At 50.7% G+C, this 18,807-nt stretch overlaps 1 protein-coding gene across 4 annotated transcripts in view; it reads right to left on the bottom strand.

Moving 5' to 3' along the window:
* The window catches only part of LPP (LIM domain containing preferred translocation partner in lipoma), a 375,151-nt gene that overhangs the window by 102,219 nt on the left and 254,125 nt on the right, over positions 1-18,807 (bottom strand). For all 4 annotated transcript variants that reach the window (XM_053313056.1, XM_053313055.1, XM_053313057.1 and 1 more), the window contains one exon: positions 4,031-4,684. In XM_053313056.1, coding sequence (XP_053169031.1) covers positions 4,031-4,684 — 654 coding nt within the window. The remainder of the gene's footprint in view (positions 1-4,030; positions 4,685-18,807) is intronic.

Raw genomic sequence — 18,807 nt, 5'->3', positions numbered from 1 at the left:
TCGCTCTGAAGGCAGATGGCTACTGCGGGAAGCAGTGGAGGAGAGGGCTGATGAAACAGAGTTTCAAACCCAAGTTCTTATGTGCATAAATCAGCGATATGTTTCCTATGCAGCAGAAGTGAAGAAGGGGCAGTTAGTATAACTGTATAATATAACGGAGAGGAGAGCTGGTCTTGTGGAAGCAAGCATGAATGGTCCCCTTTGCTAAGCAGGGTTTGCCCTGGGTTGCATTTGGATGGGAGGCTACATGTGAACAATGTAAGATATTCCCCTTTGGGGATAGGCTGCTCTGGGAAGAGCACCTGCATGCAGAAGGTCCCAAGTTCCCTCCCTGGCAGCATCTCCAAGACAGGGCTGAGAGAGACTCCTGCCTGCCACCTTGGAGAAGCCGCTGCCAGTCTGGGTAGACAATCCTGAGCTAGATGGACCAAGGGCCTGACTTTGTAGAAGGCAGCATCCTCTGTCCTTACGTTCCTAATGGCTTCTGGCATTTCCATGGGAGGGTTTCCATGGGAGGGAAGTAGAGATTTCAGCCTTGGGGGATGACATTGTTCCATTTTTAATACACTGTAGCTACCTGTAGGTAAATCTGTCTCCAGGTAGCTAAATGATGTAGTCATCTAAGTAAGATTAACGATCCCAGGGAGCTGTCACTTAGCTAATGCTCAGGTGCCTTCCCGCTGCTGCTGCTGCTGCTCTTCCTCATTCAGAGAAGGCTCATCAGTGGGCAGTGGAAACGAGGAGGAGGAAATATGCCTGTGCCAGGAGCCCAACAGGGTCCAGTGGTCGCCCTCTGAAGCATGGGCCTTGGCCGCTCCCTCCTGACTCACTATGGGTACACAGGAAGCAGCCTTCTACAGAGGCAGGCGACTGGTCCGTCTTGCTTAATATTGCCTACACTGACTGGCAGCAGCTCCCGACGGTTTCGTATGGGTATTTCTCAGCCCCACCTGGAGATGCTGCCAGAGACTGAACCTGGGACCTTCTGCCTGCCAAGCAGAGGCTCTTCCACTGAGCTGCAGCCGTATCCTAAAACAAATGAGAGGGAAATCTCCCTGAAATGCACTGGTCCCTCCCCAGTGGCCATCGGAAGGCATGCAAATGGCCAGTGGCCACTTGGAAATTCAGTGCATTCCCTGCCCATAGGAACATAGGAAGCTGCTGCCATAGACTGAGTCAGACCATAGGTCAGGCCTGCTCAACTTAGGCCCCCCAGCTGTTTTTGGACTACAACTCCCATAATTCCCAGACACTGTAGCCAATAGCCAGGGATAATGGGAGTTGTAGGCCAACATCTGCAGGAGGGCCAAAGTTGAGCAGGCCTGCCATAGGTCCATCTAGCCCAGTATTGTCTTCACAGACTGGCTGCGGCTTCTCCAAGGTGGCAGGCAGGAATCTCTCTCTGCCCTGGGGATGCTGCCAGGGAAGGAGTTCAGAACCTAGATGCTCTTCCCAGAGTGGCTCCATCCCCTGAGGGGAATATCTCACAGTGCTCACACATCAAGTCTCCCATTCATGTGCAACCAGGGCAGACCCTGCTTAGCTAAGGGGACAAGTCATGTCTGCATCGACTGGCAGTGACTCACCCAGGTTCCAGGCAGGAGTCTCTGCCAGGCCTACCAGGAGATGCTGCCAGGGACTGAACCGGGACCTTCTGCCTGCCAAGCTGGGCTGCAGCCCCATCCCCTGCCTTCAGGTACTGCCGGAAGGCGCCTCTCTAGAGGCACAGAAACAAGAGAAAATGGAGCTGGCAGCAGAACTGCTGAACAAAGACAATGGTAGAGAGATTGATTACTAATTTACAGCAGACGCATTTTAATCTGCATTTCGATGCATTTTTATCTGTAAGCTGCTTTGAGGCTCTGAAAGAAGGGGGATAAAATTATACATAAGTGGAAATGGCAGGAAGGAAAATTGCACTACAGAGAGTCTAACAATTAATAACTAATCTTTGGGACGTTCTTGCACAGTCCACGGTCAAACGTGACCAATCAGGAGCGCTCCATGAACTGGAAGGATGCTCACCCCCTCCAGATCTATGGAGGCCTTGTCCCAAGATTACGTTAAGAAGGACTCAGGAAAGAACATCCAGGCATTACACCTAAAGCTACTTGCACCATTATGCACAGCTCACAGCTAACCCCCAACAATTCTCTCGCTTCTAACCAGGGTGGAAAAGATTGTGCTCCAAAGCTGTGGATTGGGGCTGCTTTTCCATTTTTGTGTGCTGTGTTGTTCTCAGATATGTGCTGACCTAGCCTGCTTGCAGAAGACATTGACTTAATTAGCCTCATTACGGAGGGGGAGAGCTGGTCTGGTGGCAGCAGGCATGAATTGTCCCCTTTGCTAAGCAGGGTCTGCCCTGACTGGCATTTGAATGGGAGGCTACATGTGAACAATGTAAGATATATTGCCCTGAGGGGATGGGGCCGCTCTTCCTGCAAGCGTGCAGAAAGCGCCGAGTTCCCTCCCTGGCAGCATCTCCAGAGAGGGCTGAGACGGACTCCTGCCCGTCTGTGCTAGATGAACCCATGGTATGACTCGGTATAAGGCAGCTCCCCATGTCCTTATCTTCTTCAGCCCTGGGTCAGTGCAAGCCCACCATCAGAGAAGCTCAAGCATTCACCAAGACAGAACCCGAGGAGGCAAAGTTCTCAGAGACCCCACCAGCTGGGAAGGGAGGCTACCTCCTGGGGACATCACTGTGTGAACAAGCCCCTGCTCACTGTGGCCACCTGGTATGTTTTCCCCATTTGCCTCTGAGTGTTTAGGGGCAAACCTATCCCTTTGTACCTGTCGACACCCTAACGGGAGCCATCCACCACAGACAAGGTTGGAATCAGATCTGATTCCCAGCTGGTGTGGAAAGTGTGGCAAGCCCTTTCCCCAAGCCCTCCCTGCCTCATTTCCCACCCTTGGCCCACAGAACAGGACCCAAGCCCACCATCTCTCCTGAGGAGCATTCAGCTTTCTTACAACATCTGCATTAAGGTCTGAATACTAAGGATCAGTAGCTATTGATAGACCCTTCCTCTTCCATGAATTTGTCTCGGTCCCGGCTTACAGCCATCCAAGCTGGTGACCATCTCCATATCCTGTGGCAGAGAATTCCACAGATTAGTTATGTGCTGCATGGACAAGTGCTTCCTTTTATTGGTCCCAAACTTCTGGTAATCAGTTTCATGGGGTGACCCCTGGTTCTAGCATTGTGAGAAAGGGAATTAAATTTTAATGTGTTTTTAACATGTTTTTATCTAAATTTTATCTTATGGATTTTAAATGTGCTATATTTTATGTTTTAATAATTCTGTACACCACCTAGAGATTTTTATACTAGGTGGTATATAAATCCAATAAATAAATAAATAAAAAGTTTCTCCATCCACTCTCTCCACACTATGCATGATTTCATGGACCTCTATCATGTCTCCCCTTAGATGCTGAATGGAAAAGGAAGGCTCTTGTTCTAGACTAGGGACCTTTCATTCACCAAAGGTTTGGCGGGGAAAGTGAAACATTTCCAGCCTGAGGAAGAAGAGCATAAGAAGAGCCCTGCTGGATCAGGCCCAAGGCCTATCTAGTCTAGCATCCACACACTGGCCCACCAGATGCCTCTGGGAAGCCTACAGGCAAGAGGTGAGGGCATGCCCTCTCTACTATTGCTACTCTCCTGCAACGGGTATTGAGAGGCATCTTGCCTCTGGGGCTGGAGTTGGCCAATAGACACCAGACTAGTAGCCATTGACAGACCTGTCCTCCATGAATTTGTCTAAACCCCTTCTAAAGCCATCCAAGCTAGTGGCTATCACCACATCCCGTGGCAGAGAATTCCATAGGTTGATGACGTGCTGGGTGAAGAAGTGCTTCCTTTGGTTGGCCCTACATTTCCTGGCCATCGGTTTCATGGGATGACCCCTGGTTCTGGTGTGGTGAGAGAGGTTAGAATTAGAGGTGACACTGTGGGAAATGAAACTGCCCTTGCAAACCAAGCTCAGCCCCAACAACTTCCACTTCCCACTTGGCCTCTTACCTTTGGTTGCAGCAACGGTGGATCGGTAATGTAGGTCTTCTTCGTGTTGGGTGGCGGGTACTGCCCAGTGGGATTCCAGGCTGCAGCCCCAGGAGAGGGAGAGCCCTGCTCCGGCGGCTTCCAGGCATTTTGAGGCAGGTAGGGTGGCTCTGAGCCGTTCCGCCCTCCGTAGCTTGGCCCTCCGGGGTAGGCAGACTCTGGGTAGCGAGGTGGTGGCGGTGCATAACCGTAACTGGGCTCTGGGTGAGGTGCAGGCTGGGCCGCATAACTGTAGTCAGGCAGGCGAGGCGGAGAAGGTGCGTAGGGGGCCGGGCCCAGAGAAGGAGCAGGCTGAGCAGCTTGGTTTGGGACCACACTGCTGTACTGGGGGGCTGGTGGCTGGAAGTGAGGGGCTGGCTGAGCCGACTTCACCTGCACGTTGAAGGTGGGGCGGGCAGAGGTGGAGGCGGTGGTGTAGGGAGCTGGCATGGGCTGGGGTTTCAGGGTCCCAACTGGGGTCACTGGGATGGGAGAGGGCTGAGAGCCAGGCTTGGAAGCGGATTTCTTGGTGGCCGTCAGAGGGGGCTGGTTTGGAATGACCATGCGCTTGTGCCCAGTCACCGGAGTAGACACGGGAGGGGTGGCCACCGGAGAGCCGCCTGGAATCCCAGCGCCCTGTGTGCGAAACAGAAGCGAGAGAAGTCTTAAAGCCAGCAGGAGGCCAATGATACGGGCATACTATGGCGATCTTTTATAGACCCTTTGTCAGCAACAGTCCTCAAAGCAGTTTACACAGAAAAATGAATAAATAAAGATGGCGCCTTGTCCCCAAAGGATTCACCGTCTAAAACGAAACACAAGGCAGACACTAGCAACAGCCACTGGAGGGATGCTGTGCTGGGGCTGGATTGGGCCTGTTGCTCTTCCTCTGCTTAACAGGAAGAGAATCACCACTTTAAGGGGGTGCCTTTTCATTCAGTTATCGGAGCCTAGAATAAGCACGGGGTTCGGGGGGAATTGCTCATGCCTACAACTCAAAGAACACCAACACGGTTCACCCAGTGATTCTCACCTTTGGCTCCCCAGTGTGGAGGGACTATAGCTCCCATCACCCCCAGCCACAATGGCCAAATGGAGCTGATGGGAGTTGTAGTACATGCACTGTCCCCTTTGCTAAGCAGGGTCCACCCTGGTTGACATTTGAATGGGAAAATACATGTGTGAGCACAGGAAGAGATTACCCTGGGGCTGCTCCCCTGAAGCTCCCTGGGGGCATCTCCAAGAGAGGGCTGAGAGAGACTCCTGCCTGCAACCCTGGAGAAGCCGCTGCCAGTCTGTGAAGACAATACTGAACTAGGTGGTCTAAGAACATAAGAACAGCCCTGCTGGATCAGGCCCAAAGAGGCCCATCTAGTCCAGCATCCTGTTTCGCACAGTGGCCCACCAGATGCTGCTGGAAGCCACAGGAAGCAGTTGAGGGCATGCCCTCTCTCCTGCTGTTACTCCCCTGCAACTGGTACTCAGAGGCATCCTGCCTTTGAGGCTGGAGGAGGCCTCTGAGTACCAGTTGCAGGGGATGCCTCCGAGTACCAGTTTCAGGGGAGTCTGATTTGGTAGAAGGTAGCTTCCTCTGACCCAAGACTGAGAACCCCTGGCTAACCAATACATATTTGTTATTTCTTTGCCATGCATAGTGCCCTACACTTTCAACCCCACGGAATCCTCAAGGCATCTTACAAAGGCTCAGAGATGTAGAACCACAAAACACTTGCCATCTGGAGAAATGTAGCTCCATGATTTCCTTCCAGAGAGCCGGGACTTTTTCACACAGCAGCCTTTACCACAGAAAGCTTTTACTGCAAACTCGAAGTTGTCCCAAAAAACCTGACACAAATACTGGATCTTTTTTACTCTAGACAGAAATCGGGCTACGCTCTAATGTACCGTGAAAACCCTGAATTGTGTGTGAACTGCCCTCCAATACCTCACAGGGACTTTAGGGCAAATCTGGCCGATATGTGAACTCACTCCCTCCATTCCAGAGGAGATGCAAGTTAAAGGGCTTTAAAAGCCCCGTGTGAGAGGCTTCCTGGGCGCTTTCCAGATTAGACCTTGCAATGGGGTCATGTCATATCTCGTAAGTGTGCTTCCACACTTCATGCATTGTGACACCGCAGTCCCTACGCAGGAACAGCAGAGTGCTGTTCACATTTCCAATGCCTTGTTTCGAATTTAATCGCTGCGATATAGAGCTAGGGCGTCGTATATCCGGTGTAAGGAAGTTGCTGTTTTTTCGGGTTGTTAGTTTCCGTGAGACTGCTCCCCCTGCTGTTTAGGTTTTGAATGCAACTTGCCTGAACGAAGGCATTTTGCTGCTGTTGAGCAGCTAGTCTGGAAAGCACCCTGGAGGCAGTTTGAGAGAGGGATCACTGCCTATGGTGTGCATGCTCGCTTTTGACTGGGCTAAACAGGGCTTGCAAGTTTCTGCATTGTTTCAGAAACCTGAAAGGCCTGTTGAACAGAGGTGAGATATTATCTATTATTTATTTATACCCCCGCCCCTCCAGTATACTACTGCTCAGGGCGGCTCACAACATTAATAAAATAGATACAGTGTAAAATAAAAGATTAGTAACGTTAATGATCAGGCTAAAACCACATTTAAAGTTCCAAATGTTTTAAAAGTTTCAAATTAAAAGTTTTCAATAACAAGCTAAAAACAGAGAACTATAAAAACTAAAGAACCTACCAGACATAAGCAGCCGATACAACATTAAAAAGCCTCTTTTAAAAGATGCATTTTAAAATGCCTTCTAGCCAATATCTAGCCAATATCTTCCACCAAAGCAAGCCTCAGAGCAGCTTCCAACATACCTAATTAAAAACTACTATTAAAACAGCAAAAGAGCACACATATGCTAGCAGCAGCCACACAAGAGCAAACAGGCAGCAAAAATAATGAGTGCGCAATACCCTAAGCAGCAGGGCCTTTTTGACCTGCCATCTAACATGCTCAGAGGGGTGGGTAGCCTAAGGGATTCTCAGCTGTGTGCCCCCAGATGGACCACAGCTTCCATAATCCACACTTCCAGCCACTATGGCAGGGGGTGATGGGAGTTCCAGCCCCACAATATCTGCGGACCCAAGACTGAGAACCCCTGGCCTAAGTGGTGGACCACTTTCCCCTCTTATGTGAATACCATACATTTCTCCTGGGCGACGGAACCAGTTAAGGAAGGAAAGCAGGAAGCAAAATACACCATTCTGCAAAGAAGCACCCAACACATCCTTGTACCCCTTTGGCTGCCATTAGAATTCAGTGCTTGCCCCAGACATTAAAACCCCAGGATTAAACGCTCTTTGCTACGCTTGCATACAACGCCATTCAGCTCCTTGCTGGGTCTGTTTTCTGGACTCTCAGGAGAACTGTAACAAATGCAGGTTAAGCCAGGTTAATTTCCCTCCCTCCTTTAATTTACAAGTACATTTGCAAAATGTGATTTGCCAGAAAGGGGGTCGGGGGAAGGATCACCCGGCCGCGCACGGCTCCACTTTCGTCGGCATTTTCTGGAGGAGAAGATGGAAAGCTTGGATCACCTTTGCCTTAAATAAAATTGTAAGCTTTTTCCCCCCCTTCAAAGAGGTACAGGGGGCTTCTGATGTTTAAAAAGAAAAAGAAAATCGATACCTTGCTAAAGTAGCGCAAAGCAGCTTCTGTCAAGGAGCCAAAGTATTACAGCAGAGGGATTATGGCTGCGGGTGGCGTGGAAGCGGATTTCAGAAAGGGAAAAGGGAAACGTGAGCTGGAGGAGGAGGTCTGGCGTCCGAGCAGCGGCAGCGAAGGGAGGAAGAATCCTGCCCTAGAAGGCTCCCTCATGCCCTGGCCTAGTTCTCAATGAGGTGATAAACCCAGTTCTGGTGGGCTGTGCAACTTCAAACTGCATGTGGATTGAAAGCTCTCCCACAGAAACAGAACCTTGCATCCAGGGGCTGAACTACAATTGAGCAAAGATGTGCAATGAACACAGGCCACCACTAGGGGGAGCCACACCCAAATCCCCAACCTGATACCATAGGGATCAATGGGAAATTCAAAAATATTAATATGTGTTTAAAACTTCCATCGTAGCCTCCTCTCAAGCATGCTAGTTCCCTGTGTGCAGGGGCTTCTGATGGAGGAGCATTCCTTCAGGGAAGCCCTCTGTAGTCCAGGCCCAGACACAGGTGGAGAGTTTGGCCCCTGCTTCTTTCCCCAGAAGGAAGGCACTGACACACAGATGAATGTGCAAAGGGCAGGGTTGCCAACTGACTAGAAACAAGGACCTGGCTGCTCTTCTGCTTTTAACAGCAGCCAGATGCACAGAGATCAGCAAGTGAGACTTTCCATGGCACAGAGACAAGCTCAGTTCACTGCCTGCAAATCCAGCTGCTGTCAAAGGCACAGCGACAGAGCCTGGCCTGCTTCAGGGATGGTGTGCGGCACTGTGAGACAGAAGCATTTGGAAGTGGGTCAGCCACTGAATGGCACACCGGGGAAATAACTTGCCTAGCAAGCAAGAGGGTGCCAGTTCAAATCCCCGCTGGTATGTTCCCCAGAAACACCTATATCAGGCAGCAGCGATACAGGAAGGTGCTGAAAGACATCATCTCATACTGTGTGGGAGGAGGCAATGGCGAACCCCTCCTGTATTCTACCAAAGAAAACCACTTGGTTCTGTGGGCCCCAGGAGCCGACACGGACTCAACGGCACAACTTTGCTTTACAGCCACTGAATCCACACGTGGAGGCTGGAGAACACACAGACCTGGCTCCTTGCATTGTGGTGGGAGGGTTCATCCAAGTGAGAGGGGGGAGGCGAGCCCCCCTTGCAAGCTTTGGAAGTGGCATGGGGGCCAGGGTGGCAGGTGGCCTCCACTCCTCTCCTTGTGCTTCTTGCAAGGACTGCGAGGCGAGGGGCACCTCTGAAAGCTGGCAAGGGTCCAAGAACGACTCTAGTGGCAAAGGGAGGGGGGAGCTTTCCATCCTGCGGGTGCCCCAATAATTTGCCACCAAAGAGGAGCACTTCGCCATCCCTCAAGAGAGGACCAGCCCTGGTCTTGTGGCTCCAAAAGGGGCTCAAAAGAGAAGTCTCCCACCGCGTCTTCAGGAACTCGGAAGCCTCCGTATGGTCACAGCTTGCTCCTCCCGCTCTGCCTGCTAAGCAGACAACGGCCCTTCTCGCTCTGCCCACTCTCCAGTCCAGCAGGCAGGGCTGAGAGCGGAATCCCTTCCCCTGCCTCTCCTCCTCTCTTGCCAAAGACAAAATGCTCCTGCCTCCAGGATGGGAGTGGGTGGTGGGGAACAGGGCTCTCTCTAACGGGGGTCTCGTTGCAGATGTTGTTGACTACAACTCCCAGCATCCCCAGCTGCGATGTCCATTGGCTGGGAATTATGTGGTTGTAGTCAACAACATCTGGGAATCTCTGTTACGGGGAACACTGGTGGGGAAATGCCTAATTTGGCACCATCCTGCCAGATTAGGGGTGCAGTCCTGAAATCGCTCTTCTCTTCAGGAGCTGCCCTGGAGTGAGCCGTGGCTCTAGAAAAGCCTGGGTTTTGCAGCCTCAGGAAACTCCGAAGGCCCCGTGAAGTCTCCCCTGGTCCTGTGAGAAATGTTGCATCACCCAAGAGAGGAACCCGCAATAGCCGACACAAGGAATATGCCACTAATCCGGGGGAGGGGGGGTGGTAGCGGTGGTGAGAATCCGTCGGGGGAGGGCTAGGAACCGCTATGAGCAATGGCTTGCTCTCCACGCCAAAAAAGCACAAACAATAGCTCTTGGGTAAAGCTTGCTTCCTGGAGGATGTAGTGCAAGATTTCTAGGGCTGTTGTGAACAATCTTGGTTTCCACATGCACACCACTCAAACTGCCAAAAGCCGGGCTGGCACAGACATGCTCACCCTCTGGCCGAGGTCACAGGAACACAGGGAGCTGCCATATACTGAGTCAGACCACTGGTCTATCTAGCTCAGTATTGTCTTCACAGACTGGCAGCGGCTTCTCCACAGTTACAGGCAGGAGTCTCTTTTAGCCTTGTCTTGGAGATGCTGCCAGGGAGGGGACTTGGAACCTTCTGCTCTTCCCAAAGCGGCTCCATCCCCTGAGGGGAATCTCTTCCAGTGCTCACACTTCCAGTCTCCCATTCATATGCAACCAGGTTGGACCCTGCTTAGCTAAGGGGACAAGTCATGCTTGCGACCACAAAACCAGCTCTCCTCTCAAGGTCCCAAGCTTGGGTCTCCCATGATGGTAGTTGTAACCCAACAGCATCTGGGGATGAAGACTGAGAACTCCTGCTAGAGGAATCTCCATACTCAGGCACTGTGTGGGGCAGTGCGGAGAAGAATAACTGTTAGAGCCACACTCTCTTTGTGGGTTTCTTAGGAGCATCTCTAGATGCTGGACCACCTGGACCATTCGGCTGAAGACGCAGAGCTCTTGCATCCCCATGACCCTCTCTAGCCCTATTCTGCTATTATGCTGTGCATGCATACAAGTGTGCAATATTCTGGCAAGTATAGGGTTGTGATATTGTGTCTTTGCTGTGCTGATGCATTTGGAGAGCGGATAATCAAAATGTCCCTGTACAGGGAGTGAGAGGACAGTTGGGAAAACAGAGCCCATTCTCACGAGCAGAGAAAGGGCTCTGATGGAGCGAGGGGAGGAAGCCGCGAAAAGCTTAGCTCCCCCACCTCCCGGCAGATGAGCAGGTCCTTGCCTCTGGCTGGGTGATCCGCCCAGACCGGTTGCTCTGAGGGTCGGGGTGTTGGGACGGGTTGCCCTGCCCCACCTCCCGAGCTCCAATAATGCACCGTGCAAGTGTGTGGTGCATGATGGAGATCCCCCAAGTAGCCATGGCTGGCAGATGATCGGTACAAGGTTAAGGGAGTGATCGCTCCCTTAGCCTCATCTTAAGGCAGTCTTTGTAGGTGGATCTGCAGCCATGGTGGCGCCAGGATCGGCCCAATCCCTGCAGTTCACATGTGCATGCAAAACTGGGCTGGGCTCTCTTAGCCTGATTTTGCATGCACATGTGAATAGCCACAAGTTAGGGAGTGGGGAGAAAGACTCAGGGAAGAGTCTCTCTTGGGACTCAAAGAAACAACAGCTTTATCTGCAAGCTGGGCTAACTGGAAAGGGCCTGAAGTGGACTTCTTGCTCCACGTGGTGAATAGCCTATGAACTGGCATCTGTTCAACAACGGACGTCTTAAGTATCAGCGAGGACAAAGAAGTTGTGAAGCAAGCCGCCCGCTCAGAGCTGGTGAAGAAGGAGTGACATGTCTGTGTCTGGTTTAGAGCGAGGACTGGTGTCCCTGTGCGGTGGTGACAGAGGCAAGCAGAAACACCCGACAGTTTTGTAGCATGAAGACAGACAGACACACCTCAGGGAATATTCCAATGACTTGTTTCAATCTCCAGTCTGAGTAAATGTCTGCCAGCCACCCTCACCCTACGCTTACACTCAGCTACCCAAACCAGTCTCAGGGTGCTCAATACAGAGGCTTGAAGGGAACTTGAAGGTGGCAGCGAGTAGAAAGTCTAATCAAAACCTCCAGGAACATTTAGAAATCATACATCACATTGAAACACATCCTCCTAACTGGACTGGGACATGCCAAGCGTACATACACATGCCAGTATTTTTGTGTGCATGCTTTCATTTCAAAAGTGAATCTGGTGGATTCAGGCCCCCTCAAAGGCAAGGGACAGACAGGAAGTGGACTTCTGTGCACACGCTGAATGGAACATGTGCATAACTGCACGTGCATATAGGTCTGCGTGTGCAGACACTGTACACAGATGGTCAGCATGTGTTGTACAGGTCTTCTGCATGCACAGCAGGTGCTCTGGGGACCTTCCCGAGCTCACCAAGATCTCAGACACTGAGCTTCTCCAGTGTTGCTGGCTGAAATTCTGGGTAACTGAAGACAACAGAGATGGACATGGAGACCATAACACACAAAGCATGTGTGCAACTGTGGCTCCCTGGTCCCTGTCATTTAAAATATTGAAATTGGCATTGGAGTGGACCAGGTTGTTGTTGGTGGGGGACTTCAATGTCCATTTCAAGACTGGGTTGTCAGGGGCAGCTCAGGAGTTCATAGTGGTCATGACGACTATGGGCCTATCCCAAGCATGATGCCAATCACACGCTTGACTTGGTCTTTTGCTCTGATCAGGGTGGTGTCCTGTGGGTGGAGACCTCTGTTATCTCCCCACTGTCATGGACGGATCACCATCTGGTTAAGGTAAGACTTGCAGCCAAAACCCACCTCTGCAAAGGTGAAAGACCCATTAGGTTGGTCCGCCCGAGAAGGTTATTGGATCCAATAACTTCTCAGCTCCAGGCAGTTTTGGATGACACAGACTATTTAGATCCTTTCCAGGCTGGCTGTCGTGTGGGCTATGGGGTGGAGACTGCCTTGGTCGGCCTGATGGATGATCTCCAATTGGCGATCGACAGAGGAAGTGTGACTCTGCTGATCCTTTTGGCTTTCGATACCATTGACCATGGCATCCTGCTGGGTCACTAGAAGGAGGTGGGATTGGGTGGCACTGTTTTACAGTGGCTCCGCTCCTACCTTTCTGGCAGATTCCAGATGGTGTCGCTTGGAGACTATTGCTCTGAAAAGCGAGAGCTGAAGTGTGGGGTTCCACAAGGCTCCATAATGTCTCCAATGCTTTTTAACATCTACATGAAACCCCTGGGAGAGATCGTCAGGAAGTTTGGTCTGGGATGTTATCAACATGCTGATGACACCCAGATCTATTTATCTATATCAACTTCATCAGGAAATGGCATGACCCCCCCAAATGCCTGCCTGGAGGTAATATTGGGCTGGATGAGGGATAACAGACTGAAGTTGAATCCAAACAAGACAGAGATACTATCTGTAGGGAGTCGGAATCCGAGAGATGGTTTAGATCTGCCTGTTCTGGATGGGGTTACACTCCCCCTAAGAGATCAGGTTTGTATTCTGGGAGTTCTCCTGGGTCCCAAACTCTCCCTGATTTCTCAGGTTGAGCCTGTGGCCAGGCTTTTTATCAGCTTCGGCTGATACACCAGATACATTTGTTCTTGGAGACTAGTGACCTTAAAACGGTGGTACATATGCTGGTAACCTCTAGGCTTAACTACTGTAATGCACTCTATGTGGGGCTGCCTTTGTACATAGTTTGGACTACAAACGGTACAGAATGTGGCAGCCCGACTGGTCTCTGGGTTTACCTGAAGGGACCATATAACACCCATTCTAAAAGAACTGCACTGGCTGCAGATAGGTTTCCGCATGAAATACAAAGTGCTAGTTATTACCTATAAGGCCCTTAACGTCTTACGTCCAGGCTATTTAAGAGAACGCCTTCTCTGTCGTGAACCCTGTCACCTATTAAGATCATCTGGAGAGGTCGATTACGGGTGCCGCAAACTCGTTTGGTGGCAACTTGGGACGGGGCCTTTCCTGTGGCTGCCCCAGGGCTTTGGAACGTGCTCCCTGCTGAAATAAGAGCATCTCCTTCTCTGTTTGTTTTAGGAGGACACTAAAGATGCACCTGTTTTCCCAGGCCTTCAATCGAGATTGTATTTTAAATTTTAATATGTTTTTAATGTGTTTTTATCTATAATTTTTATCTTTTTATGAATTTTAAATGTGTTATATTTTATGTTTTAATTCTTTACACCACCTAGAGATTTTTATACTAGGCGGTATATAAATCCAACAAATAACTAAATAAATAACTAAATAACTAAATAAGTAAAACATGACAGTGCTTTCTGGAAAGAACAAAAAGAGAGAGAAGTGTCTTCGTTGTTTCCTATTGATGGGAACCATATCTCCCCACCTACTTTTCTTTTTCAGTAATAAGGTTTCTTCAGTTGAGAATTTCCAATCCCTATTTCAACAGCACTGATTGCTTTTGCAATAAGAGGGGAAAATGTTTTCAGGAAAGTATAAAGTTTCTGTACATGTGAAAGGCAGTATTACTGTCAATGCTTTTGGGTCCGTGACTCAGCACTGGAGGAAGCGAAAAAAGACTGAACAAACACGTTCGTTCCTTTCTGAACAGAACACACAAAAACCACACACACAAGTGCCAAGATAAAAACACACGTTTGCAGTTCAGAGAAATAGATAAAGGGCCTCCAGTTACCGGAGCACACAGAGACCAGGGGAGCTGTTTTCATCGCGCTGGGCATTCCCAAGTCCACATGAACCAGCACATTCTAAACAATCATACGAAGAATGGCCAAGCCAGAAGCGGGGAAATGATTGCACTCTATAACAGCACCCAGAAAGAAGCAGAGAGGTGGCAATGACGGTAATTTAGGGCCAACTTGAAGAGCTGTGGGGGTTACAATTCAAGACTCGTAGATCCCCATTTTGCAAAAAAAAATTAGATGATGTGAAGAGCCTGCACTAGAGCGACTGCTTTGCATGCAGAAGGCCCCAGGTTTGATTCCTGGCAGCAACTCCTCTGGCTCAATTAGAATGGATCCGTTTCAATTTATGACTCCTGAGGATGTGGACAAACTCCTTGGAGGTGTTCGGCTGACCACTTGTCCTTTGGATCCTTGCCCAACATGGCTTATAACATCTAACAGGGAGGTTGTTAGAGACAGCCTAGTTGACAGCATGAATGCCTCACTGAGAGAGGTCAGGATGCCTCCATGTTTGAAGGAAGCAATGATGAGAACTTTGCTTAAGAAGCCTGCCCTAGAGCCCTCGGTGATGGATGATTATAGGCCAGTCTCCAACCTCCCTTGGGTTCAGTTTGATTCGGGGTGGGGGCTCGGGAGTAATTAAAAAAGTATTAGTACTTATCCCTTCTGGTGGGCTTCTCCAAGGTCGGGTGTGTGTGTGTGTGTCCATAGAGGTTTCCCCCTCCCCCCGCCAGCCATCCTCATGTAAAAATCGCCCAGTTCAGGTGTTATTTGGGCTTTCCCGGGCCTTTCCCCCGTCCTGGCGACCATTTTGGAGGTCTCAATGCATGCACAATGGGCCAGTGTGTGTCCTGACACGGCCACGCAGGAGCCCATTGTGCATGCGCGGCAGCCTCCCAAATGGCCACTGTGATGGGGGAAAGGCCCAGAAAAGGCCGAAGAATACCCAAACCGGGCAATAATTGACATGAGGAAGGCCAGCAGGGGAGGGGAAACTTCCGCAGACCAAACCCACAGCCTCGGAGAAGCCTCTCGGAGGGGGTATATATATATTTTTTTTTAAAAAAAATTGCTCGCAACCCCCTGAACACCTGGGGGGTTTGGTTCGACCACAAACTGTCAAACCAAATTGGTTCAACGTCAAACACAACCAGTTCGACATCGAACATGTTTGATGTCGAACCTGTTTGCACATCCCTACTGGAGACACTCTTGGTCGGCTTGTTAGATGATTTCTACCAAGGAATGGACAGAGGGAGGGTGACTCTCTTGGTTCTTTTGGATCTTTCTGTGGCTTTCAATACTATCAAACTACGGTATCCTTCTGGATTGCTTGGGAGATTTTGGGATAGGTGGTACTGCTTTGCAGTGGTTCTGTTCCTATCTCTCTGGTAGATTCCAGATAAGAACATAAGAACAGCCCTGCTGGATCAGGCCCAAGGAAGCCCATCTAGTCCAGCATCCTGTTTTGCACAGTGGCCCACCAGATGCCGCTGGAAGCCCACAGGCAGGAGTTGAGGGCATGCCCTCTCTCCTGCTGTTACACCCCTGCAACCCCGCCCCCGGAGCTGGAGGTGGCCTACAGCCCTCCGACTAGTAGTTGTCAATAGATCCCTCCTCCATGAAGTTATCCAAACCCTTCTTAAAGCCATCCGGGTTGTTGGCTGTCACCACATCTTGTGGCAGAGAATTCCACAAGTGGATTATGTGTCGTGTGAAAAAGTACTTCTGTTTGCTGGTCCTAAATTTCCCGGCAGACAATTTCATGGGATGACCCCTGGTTCTAGTGTTATGTGAGAGGGAGAAGATTTTCTCTCTATCCACTTTCTCTACACCATGCATGATTTTATAGACCTCTATCCTGTCTCTCCGCAGTCGTCTTTTTTCTAAACTAAATAGCCCCAGCAGGTGTTGTAGTCGTGCCTCATAAGAAGGGTGCTCTAGGCTCCTGATCATCCTGGTTGCCCTCTTCTGCACCTTTTCTAGTTCTACAATGTCCTTTTTGAGATGTGGTGACCAGAATTGTACGCAGTACTCCAGGTGTGGCCACAGCATAGTTCTGTATAAGATGGTGTCGCTCGGAGATAGTTGCTCTCTGAAATGAGACTTTTGTATGGTGTCTCTCATGGCTCCATCCTATCTTTGATGCTTTTTAACATCTACATGAAACTGATGGGTGACATCATCAGGAGGTTTGGAGCTGGTTGTTATAAATATGCTGATAACACCCAAATCTATTTCTCTATGACATCATCATCAGGAAATGGCATAGCCACTCTAAATGCCTGCCTACAGGCAGTAATGAATTGGATGAGGGATAATAAACTGCAGCTGAATCCAAGCAAGATGGAGGGACATGGGAAGGCGTCACACTTCAAAGGACGTTATAGATCTTCCTATTCTGGACGGGGTTGCACTCTCAACAAAAGAAGAGGTATGTAGCTTGGGAGTGCTTCTGGAGCCTCCCAGGTTGAGGCTACGGCCTGGGGTACTTTCTATCGACTTTGGTTGATATAAACAGCTACTTCCTTTCCTTGAAGAATATGATCTCAGAACTGTGGTGCACTCTCTGGTAACCTCTAGGATTGACTACTGCAATGTGCTCTACTTGGGTCTGCCTTTGGAAGTAGTTTGGAAACTTCAGTTGGTTCAAAATACAGCGATTAGATTGTTCTCCCGGATGTCTTAGGGAGATCATATTATGCCTGATTTAAAGCAACTGCATTGGCTGCCAACAGGTTTCTGAGCAAAATACACAGTGCTAGTAATTACTTTTAAAGCTTTAAATGGCTTAGGACCAGGTTACCTGGGAAAGTGACTTCTTCTGCATGATCCCCACTGCACATTAAGATCATCAAGAGAGGTCCATCTCCGTATACCGCCAGTTTGTTTGGTGGTGACTCGGGAGTAGGCCTTCTCTGTAGTTGCTCCTAGGCTGTGGAATGCGGTCCCTATAGACATCCGTGGCTTAACACACACACACACACACACACACACACACACACACACACATATATATATATATATATATATATATATATATATCTCCTGGGTGTGCCATGGAATGTGCGTCCCAGCATCCCAGCTGATTGGCTGCGTGCCCAGTGGCACACCCTGGAGACCAAAGGCATTGGCGGACATGGCCGGGGAGGCCAGAGGTGGCAGAGGGCCCAGCTGCGGGGGAAGTGGCGGCGGCGGGCCCGGAGGCCACGCAGGCAAGAGGTGGTGACAGCGGTCCTGGCCGGTGGCTGCACAGGTGACGTCGGCGGGCATGTCCGGGGAGGCCAGAGGCCAGGGGGCAAGCGGCGGCGGCGGTTGATTTTCCCCGGAGACTGGGGCAGAAGGTGGAGGTGGGGGGACATGTAGCTGGCCCAAAAAAGGCCGGCCGCAAAGGCTGGCAAGTGGTGGAAGCGGGCCTGGCGGACCGCGGAGGCGGCACTTGGCGCGGCGGGCCCAGCCACAAACATGCCACTCCGCCCGGTGGCGGCCAAGGCTGCAGAGATGCTAGGTCTGGGCGCGGAGGCGCTCTCGGCCAGGCGGTGGTGGGACCAGCCGCCGAAGCCAGGCGCCCGTGGGAGGCTGGGGTGGGAGGGAACTGGATGGCTGGACTTCCCTGTTTGCTGCTTGGGAGGAGTAGCGGCGGCAGAGGCGGGGCCCTTTTTGGCTGCCCGCCGCCAGGTAAGTAGATTAAAATTAAATGCAGGGGGAGGGGGGAGGGCAAGAGATGGGGAGGGGGAGGGCAAGAGAGAGGGGGCAGGGGAGAAGGGGAGGGCAAGAATGAGGGGGGATGGCAAGATAGAGTGGGGGAGGGGAGAGCAAGAGAAAGTGGGGGAGGGGAGGGTAAGAAAGTGGGGGAAGGGCAAGAGAGAGTAGGGAAGGGGGAGAGGGGAAGGGCAGGAGAGAGAAGCAGGGGGAGGGAGGGCAAGAGAGAGTGGGGCAGGGGGAGAGGGGGAGGGCATGAGAGAGGAGCAGGGGGAGGGGGGAGGAGGGAGGGGAGGAGAGACTGGGGCAGGTGGGTGAGAGAGAGGGGTGGGAGAGGGAGGGAGGGCAAGAGAGAGTGGGGCGGGAGGGAGGGGAAGAGGGGGAAGAGTGTGGGGCAGATGGGAGGGAGGGGGAGGGAGAGTGGGGCCAGAGGGAGGGGAGAACAGCCAACCCCAAAAAGCGCACAGATGCTCTGTGCGGGTTGGCTAGTCTTTACTAAAAGAGCCCTTAAGACACACTTTTTTAGCCAGGCTTTTAGTAATCTCTGAATGTTTTAAATTTTTAATTGCTGTTTAGATTTCTTAATTGCTGTAATCTCTGAATGTTTTACATTTTTAATTGTTAATAGTTGGTTTTATTCTGTTTCTATTGTGTTTATTTTTGTGAACCACTTAGAGCCTTTGGAGTCAGGCGGTATATTAATCAATCAATCAATCAATCAATCAGTCAGTCAGTCAATTAGGGCTGGGAGATACTTCTGAAACTTCGGAGAGCTGCTGCCAGTAAGTGTCGGCAGTACTGAGCTAGACAGACCAAATGGCCATGGAATGCATTGAATTTCCAAATGGCCAACTGCCATTCAGAAATTCCATGCATTTCTATGGCCATTG

The sequence above is a fragment of the Hemicordylus capensis genome, chromosome 3 (genome assembly GCF_027244095.1).
Source record: "Hemicordylus capensis ecotype Gifberg chromosome 3, rHemCap1.1.pri, whole genome shotgun sequence".
In the NCBI taxonomy this organism is placed as follows: domain Eukaryota; kingdom Metazoa; phylum Chordata; class Lepidosauria; order Squamata; family Cordylidae; genus Hemicordylus; species Hemicordylus capensis.
The sequence above is the reverse complement of the archived record's forward strand: the minus strand, read 5'-3'. Positions and strand labels throughout refer to the sequence as shown.